General features: G+C 37.3%; 1 protein-coding gene across 2 annotated transcripts in view; it reads left to right on the top strand.

Annotated features, from left to right (window-relative positions):
- wdr59 (WD repeat domain 59) overlaps positions 1-19,300 on the top strand; it is a 57,008-nt gene that overhangs the window by 36,887 nt on the left and 821 nt on the right. For both annotated transcript variants that reach the window (XM_075468861.1, XM_075468855.1), the window contains 3 exons: positions 18,702-18,786; positions 18,864-18,984; positions 19,060-19,202. In XM_075468861.1, the coding sequence (XP_075324976.1) occupies positions 18,702-18,786; positions 18,864-18,984; positions 19,060-19,202 (349 nt within the window). The remainder of the gene's footprint in view (positions 1-18,701; positions 18,787-18,863; positions 18,985-19,059; positions 19,203-19,300) is intronic.

Genomic DNA, 19,300 nt, shown 5'->3' with positions numbered 1-19,300 from the left:
AAGTATGTAGTATGGAAGTATCTAGTATGCAGTATGTAGTATGGAAGTATGCAGTATGGAAGTATGTAGTATGCAGTATCTAGTATGTAGTATGGAAGTATGTAGTATGCAGTATGGAAGTATGGAGTATGGAAGTATGTAGTATGGAAGTATGTAGTATCTAGTATGTAGTATGGAAGTATGGAAGTATGTAGTATGCAGTATCTAGTATGTAGTATGGAAGTATGGAGTATGGAAGTATGCAGTATGGAAGTATGTAGTATGGAGTATCTAGTATGTAGTATGGAAGTATGTAGTATGCAGTATCTAGTATGTAGTATGGAAGTATGGAAGTATGCAGTATGTAGTATGCAGTATCTAGTATGTAGTATGGAAGTATGCAGTATGGAAGTATGGAGTATGTAGTATGCAGTATCTAGTATGTAGTATGGAAGTATGGAAGTATGCAGTATGGAAGTATGCAGTATGCAGTATGCAGTATGTAGTATGCAGTATGGAAGTATGCAGTATGTAGTATGCAGTATCTAGTATGCAGTATGGAAGTATGGAAGTATGTAGTATGCAGTATGGAAGTATGCAGAATGGAAGTATGTAGTATGGAAGTATGTAGTATGGAAGTATGCAGTATGTAGTATGCAGTATCTAGTATGTAGTATGGAAGTATGCAGTATGTAGTATGGAAGTATGGAAGTATGCAGTATGGAAGTATGTAGTATGGAAGTATGTAGTATGCAGTATCTAGTATGTAGTATGTAGTATGCAGTATCTAGTATGCAGTATGCAGTATGGAAGTATGCAGTATGGAAGTATGCAGTATGCAGTATGGAAGTATGGAAGTATGCAGTATGGAAGTATCTAGTATGTAGTATGGAAGTATGTAGTATGCAGTATGGAAGTATGTAGTACGCAGTATGGAAGTATGGAGTATGGAAGTATGTAGTATCTAGTATGTAGTATGGAAGTATGTAGTATGCAGTATGGAAGTATGCAGTATGGAAGTATGTAGTATGCAGTATCTAGTATGCAGTATGCAGTATGGAAGTATGTAGTATGCAGTATGGAAGTATGTAGTATGGAAGTATGGAAGTATGTAGTATGCAGTATGGAAGTATGTAGTATGGAAGTATACAGTATGGAAGTATGTAGTATGCAGTATGGAAGTATGCAGTATGTAGTATGGAAGTATGCAGTATGGAAGTATGCAGTATGTAGTATGCAGTATGCAGTATGGAAGTATGCAGTATGGAAGTATGCAGTATGGAAGTATGCAGTATGTATTATGGAAGTATTCAGTATGCAGTATGCAGTATGGAAGTATGGAAGTATGGAAGTATGCAGTATGGAAGTATGGAAGTATGTAGTATGGAAGTATGCAGTATCTAGTATGTAGTATGGAAGTATGGAAGTATGCAGTATGTAGTATGCAGTATCTAGTATGTAGTATGGAAGTATGTAGTATGCAGTATGGAAGTATGCAGTATGGAAGTATGTAGTATGGAAGTATGTAGTATGCAGTATCTAGTATGTAGTATGGAAGTATGCAGTATGTAGTATGGAAGTATCTAGTATGCAGTATGTAGTATGGAAGTATGCAGTATGGAAGTATGTAGTATGCAGTATCTAGTGTGTAGTATGGAAGTATGTAGTATGCAGTATGGAAGTATGGAGTATGGAAGTATGTAGTATGGAAGTATGTAGTATCTAGTATGTAGTATGGAAGTATGGAAGTATGTAGTATGCAGTATCTAGTATGTAGTATGGAAGTATGGAGTATGGAAGTATGCAGTATGGAAGTATGTAGTATGGAGTATCTAGTATGTAGTATGGAAGTATGTAGTATGGAAGTATGTAGTATGCAGTATCTAGTATGTAGTATGGAAGTATGGAAGTATGCAGTATGTAGTATGCAGTATCTAGTATGTAGTATGGAAGTATGGAAGTATGCAGTATGGAAGTATGGAGTATCTAGTATGTAGTATGGAAGTATGGAAGTATGCAGTATGGAAGTATGTAGTATGGAAGTATGGAAGTATGCAGTATGTAGTATGCAGTATCTAGTATGCAGTATGGAAGTATGCAGTATGTAGTATGCAGTATGGAAGTATGGAAGTATGTAGTATGCAGTATGGAAGTATGCAGAATGGAAGTATGTAGTATGGAAGTATGTAGTATGGAAGTATGCAGTATGTAGTATGCAGTATCTAGTATGTAGTATGGAAGTATGCAGTATGGAAGTATGCAGTATGTAGTATGCAGTATGTAGTATGGAAGTATGGAAGTATGTAGTATGCAGTATGGAAGTATGCAGTATGGAAGTATGTAGTATGGAAGTATGTAGTATGCAGTATCTAGTATGTAGTATGTAGTATGCAGTATCTAGTATGTAGTATGGAAGTATGTAGTATGCAGTATGGAAGTATGTAGTATGCAGTATCTAGTATGTAGTATGGAAGTATGTAGTATGCAGTATGGAAGTATGGAGTATGGAAGTATGTAGTATGGAAGTATGGAGTATCTAGTATGTAGTATGGAAGTATGGAAGTATGTAGTATGCAGTATCTAGTATGGAAGTATGGAGTATGGAAGTATGCAGTATGGAAGTATGTAGTATGGAGTATCTAGTATGTAGTATGGAAGTATGTAGTATGCAGTATCTAGTATGTAGTATGGAAGTATGGAAGTATGCAGTATGTAGTATGCAGTATCTAGTATGTAGTATGGAAGTATGCAGTATGGAAGTATGGAGTATGTAGTATGCAGTATCTAGTATGTAGTATGGAAGTATGGAAGTATGCAGTATGGAAGTATGTAGTATGGAAGTATGCAGTATGCAGTATGGAAGTATGCAGTATGTAGTATGCAGTATCTAGTATGCAGTATGGAAGTATGCAGTATCTAGTATGCAGTATGGAAGTATGGAAGTATGTAGTATGCAGTATGGAAGTATGCAGAATGGAAGTATGTAGTATGGAAGTATGTAGTATGGAAGTATGCAGTATGTAGTATGCAGTATCTAGTATGTAGTATGGAAGTATGCAGTATGGAAGTATGCAGTATGTAGTATGCAGTATGTAGTATGGAAGTATGCAGTATGGAAGTATGTAGTATGCAGTATCTAGTATGTAGTATGGAAGTATGTAGTATGGAAGTATCTAGTATGCAGTATGTAGTATGGAAGTATGCAGTATGGAAGTATGTAGTATGCAGTATCTAGTATGTAGTATGGAAGTATGTAGTATGCAGTATGGAAGTATGGAGTATGGAAGTATGTAGTATGGAAGTATGTAGTATGGAAGTATGTAGTATGCAGTATCTAGTATGTAGTATGTAGTATGCAGTATCTAGTATGTAGTATGGAAGTATGTAGTATGCAGTATGGAAGTATGCAGTATGTAGTATGGAAGTATGGAAGTATGCAGTATGGAAGTATGGAGTATGGAAGTATGGAGTATGGAAGTATGCAGTATGGAAGTATGTAGTATGGAGTATCTAGTATGTAGTATGGAAGTATGTAGTATGCAGTATCTAGTATGTAGTATGGAAGTATGGAAGTATGCAGTATGTAGTATGCAGTATCTAGTATGTAGTATGGAAGTATGCAGTATGGAAGTATGGAGTATGTAGTATGCAGTATCTAGTATGTAGTATGGAAGTATGGAAGTATGCAGTATGGAAGTATGTAGTATGGAAGTATGCAGTATGCAGTATGGAAGTATGCAGTATGTAGTATGCAGTATCTAGTATGCAGTATGGAAGTATGCAGTATCTAGTATGCAGTATGGAAGTATGGAAGTATGTAGTATGCAGTATGGAAGTATGCAGAATGGAAGTATGTAGTATGGAAGTATGTAGTATGGAAGTATGCAGTATGTAGTATGCAGTATCTAGTATGTAGTATGGAAGTATGCAGTATGTAGTATGCAGTATGTAGTATGGAAGTATGCAGTATGGAAGTATGTAGTATGCAGTATCTAGTATGTAGTATGGAAGTATGTAGTATGGAAGTATCTAGTATGCAGTATGTAGTATGGAAGTATGCAGTATGGAAGTATGTAGTATGCAGTATCTAGTATGTAGTATGGAAGTATGTAGTATGCAGTATGGAAGTATGGAGTATGGAAGTATGTAGTATGGAAGTATGTAGTATGGAAGTATGTAGTATGCAGTATCTAGTATGTAGTATGTAGTATGCAGTATCTAGTATGTAGTATGGAAGTATGTAGTATGCAGTATGGAAGTATGCAGTATGGAAGTATGTAGTATGGAAGTATGTAGTATGCAGTATCTAGTATGTAGTATGCAGTATGTAGTATGGAAGTATGCAGTATGGAAGTATGTAGTATGCAGTATCTAGTATGTAGTATGGAAGTATGTAGTATGCAGTATGGAAGTATGGAGTATGGAAGTATGTAGTATGGAAGTATGTAGTATCTAGTATGTAGTATGGAAGTATGGAAGTATGTAGTATGCAGTATCTAGTATGTAGTATGGAAGTATGGAGTATGGAAGTATGCAGTATGGAAGTATGTAGTATGGAGTATCTAGTATGTAGTATGGAAGTATGTAGTATGCAGTATCTAGTATGTAGTATGGAAGTATGCAGTATGTAGTATGCAGTATCTAGTATGTAGTATGGAAGTATGCAGTATGGAAGTATGGAGTATGTAGTATGCAGTATCTAGTATGTAGTATGGAAGTATGGAAGTATGCAGTATGGAAGTATGTAGTATGGAAGTATGCAGTATGCAGTATGCAGTATGTAGTATGCAGTATGGAAGTATGCAGTATGCAGTATGCAGTATCTAGTATGCAGTATGGAAGTATGGAAGTATGTAGTATGCAGTATGGAAGTATGCAGAATGGAAGTATGTAGTATGGAAGTATGTAGTATGGAAGTATGCAGTATGTAGTATGCAGTATCTAGTATGTAGTATGGAAGTATGCAGTATGGAAGTATGCAGTATGTAGTATGCAGTATGTAGTATGGAAGTATGGAAGTATGCAGTATGGAAGTATGTAGTATGGAAGTATGTAGTATGCAGTATCTAGTATGTAGTATGTAGTATGCAGTATCTAGTATGCAGTATGCAGTATGGAAGTATGCAGTATGGAAGTATGCAGTATGCAGTATGGAAGTATGGAAGTATGCAGTATGGAAGTATCTAGTATGTAGTATGGAAGTATGTAGTATGCAGTATGGAAGTATGTAGTACGCAGTATGGAAGTATGGAGTATGGAAGTATGTAGTATCTAGTATGTAGTATGGAAGTATGTAGTATGCAGTATGGAAGTATGCAGTATGGAAGTATGTAGTATGCAGTATCTAGTATGCAGTATGCAGTATGGAAGTATGTAGTATGCAGTATGGAAGTATGTAGTATGGAAGTATGGAAGTATGTAGTATGCAGTATGGAAGTATGTAGTATGGAAGTATGCAGTATGGAAGTATGTAGTATGCAGTATGGAAGTATGTAGTATGGAAGTATGTAGTATGGAAGTATGTAGTATGCAGTATCTAGTATGTAGTATGTAGTATGCAGTATCTAGTATGTAGTATGGAAGTATGTAGTATGCAGTATGGAAGTATGCAGTATGGAAGTATGTAGTATGGAAGTATGTAGTATGCAGTATCTAGTATGTAGTATGCAGTATGTAGTATGGAAGTATGCAGTATGGAAGTATGTAGTATGCAGTATCTAGTATGTAGTATGGAAGTATGCAGTATGGAAGTATGGAGTATGGAAGTATGTAGTATGGAAGTATGTAGTATCTAGTATGTAGTATGGAAGTATGGAAGTATGTAGTATGCAGTATCTAGTATGTAGTATGGAAGTATGGAGTATGGAAGTATGCAGTATGGAAGTATGTAGTATGGAGTATCTAGTATGTAGTATGGAAGTATGTAGTATGCAGTATCTAGTATGTAGTATGGAAGTATGCAGTATGTAGTATGCAGTATCTAGTATGTAGTATGGAAGTATGCAGTATGGAAGTATGGAGTATGTAGTATGCAGTATCTAGTATGTAGTATGGAAGTATGGAAGTATGCAGTATGGAAGTATGTAGTATGGAAGTATGCAGTATGCAGTATGCAGTATGTAGTATGCAGTATGGAAGTATGCAGTATGTAGTATGCAGTATCTAGTATGCAGTATGGAAGTATGGAAGTATGTAGTATGCAGTATGGAAGTATGCAGAATGGAAGTATGTAGTATGGAAGTATGTAGTATGGAAGTATGCAGTATGTAGTATGCAGTATCTAGTATGTAGTATGGAAGTATGCAGTATGGAAGTATGCAGTATGTAGTATGCAGTATGTAGTATGGAAGTATGGAAGTATGCAGTATGGAAGTATGTAGTATGGAAGTATGTAGTATGCAGTATCTAGTATGTAGTATGTAGTATGCAGTATCTAGTATGCAGTATGCAGTATGGAAGTATGCAGTATGGAAGTATGCAGTATGCAGTATGGAAGTATGGAAGTATGCAGTATGGAAGTATCTAGTATGTAGTATGGAAGTATGTAGTATGCAGTATGGAAGTATGTAGTACGCAGTATGGAAGTATGGAGTATGGAAGTATGTAGTATCTAGTATGTAGTATGGAAGTATGTAGTATGCAGTATGGAAGTATGCAGTATGGAAGTATGTAGTATGCAGTATCTAGTATGCAGTATGCAGTATGGAAGTATGTAGTATGCAGTATGGAAGTATGTAGTATGGAAGTATGGAAGTATGTAGTATGCAGTATGGAAGTATGTAGTATGGAAGTATGCAGTATGGAAGTATGTAGTATGCAGTATGGAAGTATGCAGTATGTAGTATGGAAGTATGCAGTATGGAAGTATGCAGTATGTAGTATGCAGTATGCAGTATGGAAGTATGCAGTATGGAAGTATGCAGTATGGAAGTATGCAGTATGTATTATGGAAGTATTCAGTATGCAGTATGCAGTATGGAAGTATGGAAGTATGCAGTATGGAAGTATGGAAGTATGTAGTATGGAAGTATGCAGTATCTAGTATGTAGTATGGAAGTATGGAAGTATGCAGTATGGAAGTATGCAGTATGTAGTATGCAGTATCTAGTATGTAGTATGGAAGTATGTAGTATGCAGTATGGAAGTATGCAGTATGGAAGTATGTAGTATGGAAGTATGTAGTATGCAGTATCTAGTATGTAGTATGGAAGTATGCAGTATGTAGTATGGAAGTATCTAGTATGCAGTATGTAGTATGGAAGTATGCAGTATGGAAGTATGTAGTATGCAGTATCTAGTATGTAGTATGGAAGTATGTAGTATGCAGTATGGAAGTATGGAGTATGGAAGTATGTAGTATGGAAGTATGTAGTATCTAGTATGTAGTATGGAAGTATGGAAGTATGTAGTATGCAGTATCTAGTATGTAGTATGGAAGTATGGAGTATGGAAGTATGCAGTATGGAAGTATGTAGTATGGAGTATCTAGTATGTAGTATGGAAGTATGTAGTATGGAAGTATGTAGTATGCAGTATCTAGTATGTAGTATGGAAGTATGGAAGTATGCAGTATGTAGTATGCAGTATCTAGTATGTAGTATGGAAGTATGGAAGTATGCAGTATGGAAGTATGGAGTATCTAGTATGTAGTATGGAAGTATGGAAGTATGCAGTATGGAAGTATGTAGTATGGAAGTATGGAAGTATGCAGTATGTAGTATGCAGTATCTAGTATGCAGTATGTAGTATGCAGTATCTAGTATGTAGTATGGAAGTATGTAGTATGCAGTATGGAAGTATGTAGTATGGAAGTATGTAGTATGCAGTATCTAGTATGTAGTATGGAAGTATGCAGTATGGAAGTATGCAGAATGGAAGTATGTAGTATGGAAGTATGTAGTATGGAAGTATGCAGTATGTAGTATGCAGTATCTAGTATGTAGTATGGAAGTATGCAGTATGGAAGTATGCAGTATGTAGTATGCAGTATGTAGTATGGAAGTATGTAGTATGCAGTATGGAAGTATGCAGTATGGAAGTATGTAGTATGGAAGTATGTAGTATGCAGTATCTAGTATGTAGTATGTAGTATGCAGTATCTAGTATGTAGTATGGAAGTATGTAGTATGCAGTATGGAAGTATGGAAGTATGTAGTATGGAAGTATGCAGTATCTAGTATGTAGTATGGAAGTATGGAAGTATGCAGTATGGAAGTATGCAGTATGTAGTATGCAGTATCTAGTATGTAGTATGGAAGTATGTAGTATGCAGTATGGAAGTATGCAGTATGGAAGTATGTAGTATGGAAGTATGTAGTATGCAGTATCTAGTATGTAGTATGGAAGTATGCAGTATGTAGTATGGAAGTATCTAGTATGCAGTATGTAGTATGGAAGTATGCAGTATGGAAGTATGTAGTATGCAGTATCTAGTATGTAGTATGGAAGTATGTAGTATGCAGTATGGAAGTATGGAGTATGGAAGTATGTAGTATGGAAGTATGTAGTATCTAGTATGTAGTATGGAAGTATGGAAGTATGTAGTATGCAGTATCTAGTATGTAGTATGGAAGTATGGAGTATGGAAGTATGCAGTATGGAAGTATGTAGTATGGAGTATCTAGTATGTAGTATGGAAGTATGTAGTATGGAAGTATGTAGTATGCAGTATCTAGTATGTAGTATGGAAGTATGGAAGTATGCAGTATGTAGTATGCAGTATCTAGTATGTAGTATGGAAGTATGGAAGTATGCAGTATGGAAGTATGGAGTATCTAGTATGTAGTATGGAAGTATGGAAGTATGCAGTATGGAAGTATGTAGTATGGAAGTATGGAAGTATGCAGTATGTAGTATGCAGTATCTAGTATGCAGTATGTAGTATGCAGTATCTAGTATGTAGTATGGAAGTATGTAGTATGCAGTATGGAAGTATGTAGTATGGAAGTATGTAGTATGCAGTATCTAGTATGTAGTATGGAAGTATGTAGTATGCAGTATGGAAGTATGCAGAATGGAAGTATGTAGTATGGAAGTATGTAGTATGGAAGTATGCAGTATGTAGTATGCAGTATCTAGTATGTAGTATGGAAGTATGCAGTATGGAAGTATGCAGTATGTAGTATGCAGTATGTAGTATGGAAGTATGTAGTATGCAGTATGGAAGTATGCAGTATGGAAGTATGTAGTATGGAAGTATGTAGTATGCAGTATCTAGTATGTAGTATGGAAGTATGTAGTATGCAGTATCTAGTATGTAGTATGGAAGTATGGAGTATGGAAGTATGCAGTATGGAAGTATGTAGTATGGAGTATCTAGTATGTAGTATGGAAGTATGTAGTATGCAGTATCTAGTATGTAGTATGGAAGTATGCAGTATGTAGTATGCAGTATCTAGTATGTAGTATGGAAGTATGCAGTATGGAAGTATGGAGTATGTAGTATGCAGTATCTAGTATGTAGTATGGAAGTATGGAAGTATGCAGTATGGAAGTATGTAGTATGGAAGTATGCAGTATGCAGTATGCAGTATGTAGTATGCAGTATGGAAGTATGCAGTATGTAGTATGCAGTATCTAGTATGCAGTATGGAAGTATGGAAGTATGTAGTATGCAGTATGGAAGTATGCAGAATGGAAGTATGTAGTATGGAAGTATGTAGTATGGAAGTATGCAGTATGTAGTATGCAGTATCTAGTATGTAGTATGGAAGTATGCAGTATGGAAGTATGCAGTATGTAGTATGCAGTATGTAGTATGGAAGTATGGAAGTATGCAGTATGGAAGTATGTAGTATGGAAGTATGTAGTATGCAGTATCTAGTATGTAGTATGTAGTATGCAGTATCTAGTATGCAGTATGCAGTATGGAAGTATGCAGTATGGAAGTATGCAGTATGCAGTATGGAAGTATGGAAGTATGCAGTATGGAAGTATCTAGTATGTAGTATGGAAGTATGTAGTATGCAGTATGGAAGTATGTAGTACGCAGTATGGAAGTATGGAGTATGGAAGTATGTAGTATCTAGTATGTAGTATGGAAGTATGTAGTATGCAGTATGGAAGTATGCAGTATGGAAGTATGTAGTATGCAGTATCTAGTATGCAGTATGCAGTATGGAAGTATGTAGTATGCAGTATGGAAGTATGTAGTATGGAAGTATGGAAGTATGTAGTATGCAGTATGGAAGTATGTAGTATGGAAGTATGCAGTATGGAAGTATGTAGTATGCAGTATGGAAGTATGCAGTATGTAGTATGGAAGTATGCAGTATGGAAGTATGCAGTATGTAGTATGCAGTATGCAGTATGGAAGTATGCAGTATGGAAGTATGCAGTATGGAAGTATGCAGTATGTATTATGGAAGTATTCAGTATGCAGTATGCAGTATGGAAGTATGGAAGTATGCAGTATGGAAGTATGGAAGTATGTAGTATGGAAGTATGCAGTATCTAGTATGTAGTATGGAAGTATGGAAGTATGCAGTATGGAAGTATGCAGTATGTAGTATGCAGTATCTAGTATGTAGTATGGAAGTATGTAGTATGCAGTATGGAAGTATGCAGTATGGAAGTATGTAGTATGGAAGTATGTAGTATGCAGTATCTAGTATGTAGTATGGAAGTATGCAGTATGTAGTATGGAAGTATCTAGTATGCAGTATGTAGTATGGAAGTATGCAGTATGGAAGTATGTAGTATGCAGTATCTAGTATGTAGTATGGAAGTATGTAGTATGCAGTATGGAAGTATGGAGTATGGAAGTATGTAGTATGGAAGTATGTAGTATCTAGTATGTAGTATGGAAGTATGGAAGTATGTAGTATGCAGTATCTAGTATGTAGTATGGAAGTATGGAGTATGGAAGTATGCAGTATGGAAGTATGTAGTATGGAGTATCTAGTATGTAGTATGGAAGTATGTAGTATGGAAGTATGTAGTATGCAGTATCTAGTATGTAGTATGGAAGTATGGAAGTATGCAGTATGTAGTATGCAGTATCTAGTATGTAGTATGGAAGTATGGAAGTATGCAGTATGGAAGTATGGAGTATCTAGTATGTAGTATGGAAGTATGGAAGTATGCAGTATGGAAGTATGTAGTATGGAAGTATGGAAGTATGCAGTATGTAGTATGCAGTATCTAGTATGCAGTATGTAGTATGCAGTATCTAGTATGTAGTATGGAAGTATGTAGTATGCAGTATGGAAGTATGTAGTATGGAAGTATGTAGTATGCAGTATCTAGTATGTAGTATGGAAGTATGCAGTATGGAAGTATGCAGAATGGAAGTATGTAGTATGGAAGTATGTAGTATGGAAGTATGCAGTATGTAGTATGCAGTATCTAGTATGTAGTATGGAAGTATGCAGTATGGAAGTATGCAGTATGTAGTATGCAGTATGTAGTATGGAAGTATGTAGTATGCAGTATGGAAGTATGCAGTATGGAAGTATGTAGTATGGAAGTATGTAGTATGCAGTATCTAGTATGTAGTATGTAGTATGCAGTATCTAGTATGTAGTATGGAAGTATGTAGTATGCAGTATGGAAGTATGGAAGTATGTAGTATGGAAGTATGCAGTATCTAGTATGTAGTATGGAAGTATGGAAGTATGCAGTATGGAAGTATGCAGTATGTAGTATGCAGTATCTAGTATGTAGTATGGAAGTATGTAGTATGCAGTATGGAAGTATGCAGTATGGAAGTATGTAGTATGGAAGTATGTAGTATGCAGTATCTAGTATGTAGTATGGAAGTATGCAGTATGTAGTATGGAAGTATCTAGTATGCAGTATGTAGTATGGAAGTATGCAGTATGGAAGTATGTAGTATGCAGTATCTAGTATGTAGTATGGAAGTATGTAGTATGCAGTATGGAAGTATGGAGTATGGAAGTATGTAGTATGGAAGTATGTAGTATCTAGTATGTAGTATGGAAGTATGGAAGTATGTAGTATGCAGTATCTAGTATGTAGTATGGAAGTATGGAGTATGGAAGTATGCAGTATGGAAGTATGTAGTATGGAGTATCTAGTATGTAGTATGGAAGTATGTAGTATGGAAGTATGTAGTATGCAGTATCTAGTATGTAGTATGGAAGTATGGAAGTATGCAGTATGTAGTATGCAGTATCTAGTATGTAGTATGGAAGTATGGAAGTATGCAGTATGGAAGTATGGAGTATCTAGTATGTAGTATGGAAGTATGGAAGTATGCAGTATGGAAGTATGTAGTATGGAAGTATGGAAGTATGCAGTATGTAGTATGCAGTATCTAGTATGCAGTATGTAGTATGCAGTATCTAGTATGTAGTATGGAAGTATGTAGTATGCAGTATGGAAGTATGTAGTATGGAAGTATGTAGTATGCAGTATCTAGTATGTAGTATGGAAGTATGTAGTATGCAGTATGGAAGTATGCAGAATGGAAGTATGTAGTATGGAAGTATGTAGTATGGAAGTATGCAGTATGTAGTATGCAGTATCTAGTATGTAGTATGGAAGTATGCAGTATGGAAGTATGCAGTATGTAGTATGCAGTATGTAGTATGGAAGTATGTAGTATGCAGTATGGAAGTATGCAGTATGGAAGTATGTAGTATGGAAGTATGTAGTATGCAGTATCTAGTATGTAGTATGGAAGTATGTAGTATGCAGTATCTAGTATGTAGTATGGAAGTATGTAGTATGCAGTATGGAAGTATGTAGTATGGAAGTATGTAGTATGCAGTATCTAGTATGGAGTATGGAAGTATGTAGTATGCAGTATGGAAGTATGGAGTATGGAAGTATGTAGTATGGAAGTATGTAGTATCTAGTATGTAGTATGGAAGTATGGAAGTATGTAGTATGCAGTATCTAGTATGGAAGTATGGAGTATGGAAGTATGCAGTATGGAAGTATGTAGTATGGAGTATCTAGTATGTAGTATGGAAGTATGTAGTATGCAGTATCTAGTATGTAGTATGGAAGTATGGAAGTATGCAGTATGTAGTATGCAGTATCTAGTATGTAGTATGGAAGTATGCAGTATGGAAGTATGGAGTATGTAGTATGCAGTATCTAGTATGTAGTATGGAAGTATGGAAGTATGCAGTATGGAAGTATGTAGTATGGAAGTATGCAGTATGCAGTATGGAAGTATGCAGTATTTAGTATGCAGTATCTAGTATGCAGTATGGAAGTATGCAGTATCTAGTATGCAGTATGGAAGTATGGAAGTATGTAGTATGCAGTATGGAAGTATGCAGAATGGAAGTATGTAGTATGGAAGTATGTAGTATGCAGTATGGAAGTATGGAGTATGGAAGTATGTAGTATGGAAGTATGTAGTATCTAGTATGTAGTATGGAAGTATGGAAGTATGTAGTATGCAGTATCTAGTATGGAAGTATGGAGTATGGAAGTATGCAGTATGGAAGTATGTAGTATGGAGTATCTAGTATGTAGTATGGAAGTATGTAGTATGCAGTATCTAGTATGTAGTATGGAAGTATGGAAGTATGCAGTATGTAGTATGCAGTATCTAGTATGTAGTATGGAAGTATGCAGTATGGAAGTATGGAGTATGTAGTATGCAGTATCTAGTATGTAGTATGGAAGTATGGAAGTATGCAGTATGGAAGTATGTAGTATGGAAGTATGCAGTATGCAGTATGGAAGTATGCAGTATGTAGTATGCAGTATCTAGTATGCAGTATGGAAGTATGCAGTATCTATTATGCAGTATGGAAGTATGGAAGTATGTAGTATGCAGTATGGAAGTATGCAGAATGGAAGTATGTAGTATGGAAGTATGTAGTATGGAAGTATGCAGTATGTAGTATGCAGTATCTAGTATGTAGTATGGAAGTATGCAGTATGGAAGTATGCAGTATGTAGTATGGAAGTATGTAGTATGCAGTATGGAAGTATGTAGTATGGAAGTATGTAGTATGCAGTATCTAGTATGTAGTATGCAGTATCTAGTATGCAGTATGCAGTATGGAAGTATGCAGTATGCAGTATGGAAGTATGGAAGTATGCAGTATGGAAGTATCTAGTATGTAGTATGGAAGTATGTAGTATGCAGTATGGAAGTATGTAGTACGCAGTATGGAAGTATGGAGTATGGAAGTATGTAGTACGCAGTATGGAAGTATGCAGTATGGAAGTATGTAGTATGCAGTATCTAGTATGCAGTATGCAGTATGGAAGTATGTAGTATGCAGTATGGAAGTATGTAGTATGCAGTATGGAAGTATGTAGTATGGAAGTATGCAGTATGGAAGTATGTAGTATGTAGTATGCAGTATGGAAGTATGCAGTATGCAGTATGGAAGTATGCAGTATGGAAGTATGCAGTATGTATTATGGAAGTATTCAGTATGCAGTATGCAGTATGGAAGTATGGAAGTATGGAAGTATGCAGTATGGAAGTATGGAAGTATGTAGTATGGAAGTATGCAGTATGTAGTATGCAGTATCTAGTATGTAGTATGGAAGTATGGAAGTATGCAGTATGGAAGTATGCAGTATGTAGTATGCAGTATCTAGTATGTAGTATGGAAGTATGGAAGTATGCAGTATGGAAGTATGTAGTATGGAAGTATGCAGTATGCAGTATGGAAGTATGCAGTATGTAGTATGCAGTATCTAGTATGTAGTATGGAAGTATGGAAGTATGCAGTATGGAAGTATGCAGTATGTAGTATGCAGTATCTAGTATGTAGTATGGAAGTATGGAAGTATGTAGTATGCAGTATGGAAGTATGCAGAATGGAAGTATGTAGTATGGAAGTATGTAGTATGGAAGTATGCAGTATGTAGTATGCAGTATCTAGTATGTAGTATGGAAGTATGTAGTATGCAGTATGGAAGTATGCAGTATGGAAGTATGTAGTATGGAAGTATGTAGTATGCAGTATCTAGTATGTAGTATGGAAGTATGCAGTATGTAGTATGCAGTATCTAGTATGCAGTATGCAGTATGGAAGTATGCAGTATGGAAGTATGCAGTATGCAGTATGGAAGTATGCAGTATGCAGTATCTAGTATGTAGTATGGAAGTATGCAGTATGGAAGTATGTAGTATCTAGTATGTAGTATGGAAGTATGCAGTATGGAAGTATGTAGTATGCAGTATGGAAGTATGTAGTATCTAGTATGTAGTATGGAAGTATGTAGTATGCAGTATGGAAGTATGCAGTATGTAGTATGCAGTATGGAAGTATTCAGTATGTAGTATGCAGTATGGAAGTATCTAGTATGCAGTATGGAAGTATGCAGTATGCAGTATGGAAGTATGTAGTATGGAAGTATGTAGTATGCAGTATGGAAGTATTCAGTATGTAGTATGCAGTATGGAAGTATGCAGTATGCAGTATGGAAGTATGCAGTATGTAGTATGGAAGTATGCAGTATGTAGTATGCAGTATGCAGTATGGAAGTATGCAGTATGTAGTATGGAAGTATTCAGTATGCAGTATGCAGTATGGAAGTATGCAGTATGCAGTATGGAAGTATTCAGTATGCAGTATGCAGTATGCAGTATGGAAGTATGCAGTATGGAAGTATGGAAGTATGCAGTATGGAAGTATGCAGTATGTAGTATGCAGTATGCAGTATGGAAGTATGCAGTATGGAAGTATGCAGTATGCAGTATGCAGTATGCAGTATGGAAGTATTCAGTATGGAAGTATGCAGTATGGAAGTATTCAGTATGGAAGTATGTAGTATGGAAGTATGTAGTATGCAGTATGGAAGTATGGAAGTATGCAGTATGGAAGTATGCAGTATGCAGTATGGAAGTATGCAGTATGGAAGTATGGAAGTATGCAGTATGTAGTATGGAAGTATGCAGTATGCAGTATGCAGTATGGAAGTATGGAAGTATGCAAGTATGCAGTATGGAAGTATTCAGTATGCAGTATGGAAGTATGCAGTATGTAGTATGGAAGTATGCAGTATGGAAGTATGCAGTATGACAGTATGGAAGTATGCAGTATGGAAGTATGGAAGTATGCAGTATGGAAGTATGCAGTATGACAGTATGGAAGTATGCAGTATGGAAGTATGGAAGTATGCAGTATGGTAGTATGCAGTATGGAAGTATGCAGTATGGAAGTATGCAGTATGGAAGTATGCAGTATGCAGTATGGAAGTACGGAAATATGTAGTATGGAAGTATGCAGTATGGAAGTATGCAGTATGTAGTATGCAGTATGGAAGTATGCAGTATGGAAGTATGCAGTATGGAAGTATATAGTATGGAAGTATGCAGTATGCAGTATGGAAGTATGCAGTATGGAAGTATGCAGTATGCAGTATGGAAGTATGCAGTATGGAAGTATGCAGTATGGAAGTATATAGTATGCAGTATGTAGTATGGAAGTATGCAGTACGGAAGTATGCAGTACGGAAGCATGCAGTACGGAAGTATGCAGTACGGAAGTATGCAGTATGGAAGTATATAGTATGCAGTATGCAGTATGGAAGTATGCAGTATGCAGTATGGAAGTATGCAGTATATAGTATGCAGTATGTAGTATGGAAGTATGCAGTATGGAAGTATGCAGTATGCAGTATGCAGTATGTAGTATGGAAGTATGCAGTAGTATGGAAGTATGGCCCCCCCACTATTGAAGTATATAGTATGCAGTAAGTAGTATGGAAGTCCAAAAAAAAGAAAAGGTATGGGGGGGTTTAGAGAGTTTAGAAGTATGCAGTATATAGTATGCAGTATGCAGTATGGAAAGTATGTAGTATGGAAGTATGTAGTATGCAGTATGGAAGTATTCAGTATGTAGTATGCAGTATGGAAGTATGCAGTATGTAGTATGGAAGTATGCAGTATGCAGTATGGAAGTATGCAGTATGTAGTATGGAAGTATTCAGTATGCAGTATGCAGTATGGAAGTATGCAGTATGGAAGTATGCAGTATGGAAGTATGCAGTATGCAGTATGGAAGTATGCAGTATGGAAGTATGGAAGTATGCAGTATGGAAGTATGCAGTATGTAGTATGCAGTATGCAGTATGGAAGTATGCAGTATGGAAGTATGCAGTATGCAGTATGCAGTATGGAAGTATGCAGTATGCAGTATGGAAGTATGCAGTATGGAAGTATTCAGTATGGAAGTATGTAGTATGGAAGTATGTAGTATGCAGTATGGAAGTATGCAGTATGGAAGTATGCAGTATGCAGTATGGAAGTATGCAGTATGGAAGTATGCAGTATGCAGTATGGAAGTATGCAGTATGCAGTATGCAGTATGGAAGTATGGAAGTATGCAAGTATGCAGTATGGAAGTATGCAGTATGCAGTATGCAGTATGGAAGTATGGAAGTATGCAAGTATGCAGTATGGAAGTATTCAGTATGCAGTATGGAAGTATGCAGTATGTAGTATGGAAGTATGCAGTATGGAAGTATGCAGTATGACAGTATGGAAGTATGCAGTATGGAAGTATGGAAGTATGCAGTATGGAAGTATGCAGTATGACAGTATGGAAGTATGCAGTATGGAAGTATGGAAGTATGCAGTATGGAAGTATGTAGTATACAGTATGTAGTATGCAGTATGGAAGTATGCAGTATGGAAGTATGCAGTATGCAGTATGCAGTATGGAAGTACGGAAATATGTAGTATGGAAGTATGCAGTATGGAAGTATGCAGTATGTAGTATGCAGTATGGAAGTATGCAGTATGGAAGTATATAGTATGGAAGTATGCAGTATGCAGTATGGAAGTATGCAGTATGGAAGTATGCAGTATGCAGTATGGAAGTATGCAGTATGGAAGTATGCAGTATGGAAGTATATAGTATGCAGTATGTAGTATGGAAGTATGCAGTACGGAAGTATGCAGTACGGAAGCATGCAGTATGGAAGTATGCAGTACGGAAGTATGCAGTACGGAAGTATGCAGTATGGAAGTATATAGTATGCAGTATGCAGTATGGAAGTATGCAGTATGCAGTATGGAAGTATGCAGTATATAGTATGCAGTATGTAGTATGGAAGTATGCAGTATGGAAGTATGCAGTATGGAAGTATGCAGTATGCAGTATGCAGTATGTAGTATGGAAGTATGCAGTATGGAAGTATGCAGTATTGAAGTATATAGTATGCAGTATGGAAGTATGCAGTACGGAAGTATGCAGTATGGAAGTATGCAGTATATAGTATGCAGTATGCAGTATGGAAGTATGCAGTATGGAAGTATATAGTATGCAGTATGTAGTATGGAAGTATGCAGTACGGAAGTATGCAGTATGGAAGTATGCAGTACGGAAGTATGCAGTATGCAGTATGCAGTATGGAAGTATGCAGTACGGAAGTATGCAGTACGGAAGTATGTAGTATGCAGTATGCAGTACGGAAGTATGCAGTATGCAGTACGGAAGTATGCAGTATGGAAGTATATAGTATGCAGTATGCAGTATGTAGTATGGAAGTATGCAGTACGGAAGTATGCAGTACGGAAGTATGCAGTACGGAAGTATATAGTATGCAGTATGCAGTATGCAGTACGGAAGTATGCAGTACGGAAGTATGCAGTACGGAAGTATATAGTATGCAGTATGCAGTATGTAGTATGGAAGTATGCAGTATGGAAGTATGCAGTATGGAAGTATGCAGTATGGAAGTATGCGGATTCAAACACAGCCGTGGTGTTTGATGTGTTCCTGTCAGAGCGCAGCTACTGTTTACAGGAAGTGATGTCATGTGTCTCTCAGCCCAGCAACACGTCCAGCTCGCTGACCTCGCTGACCTCCTGCTCCAGCACCTCCGACTCCATCACGCCCAGCACCTGGAGCACAGGTGAGACCGCGCCGCCGCCGCCGCCCGTCTGGACGTTTTCACTTCCTGCTGACCCGCCCCCTTCCTGTGGTTTTCAGTCAGAGACGGCGAGCACGCCAGCCCCTGGGGCGAATCCTCGCCCGACGACTACCGCTACGGCAGCCAGGGCTACACGGACCCTCGGGAGCGCGAGCGGGAGCAGCACGACATGAACAAGAGGTGAGGAGGCTCCGCCTCCCGGACAGGTGAGGTGTGTGTGATGTCACTGTGATGCCACTTCCTGTTCCCCTGCAGGCTGCTGGACCCGGCCAACACGCTGCAGTTCGACGACTTTAAGAAGTGTTACGGCGAGATCCTGTACCGCTGGGGTCTGAGGGACAAGAGGGCCGACGTGCTGAAGTTCGCCTCCTGCCCGCCGGAGCCTCACAAAGGCATCGGTACGCCACCGGCTGCACGCCACACGAGTCACATGGCACGCATCACATGTCACGCGACACGCATCACATGACACGTATCACACGACACGCATCACATG

This window comes from Odontesthes bonariensis, chromosome 1 (assembly GCF_027942865.1).
Source record: "Odontesthes bonariensis isolate fOdoBon6 chromosome 1, fOdoBon6.hap1, whole genome shotgun sequence".
Taxonomy (NCBI): Eukaryota; Metazoa; Chordata; class Actinopteri; order Atheriniformes; family Atherinopsidae; genus Odontesthes; species Odontesthes bonariensis.
The sequence above is the reverse complement of the archived record's forward strand: the minus strand, read 5'-3'. Positions and strand labels throughout refer to the sequence as shown.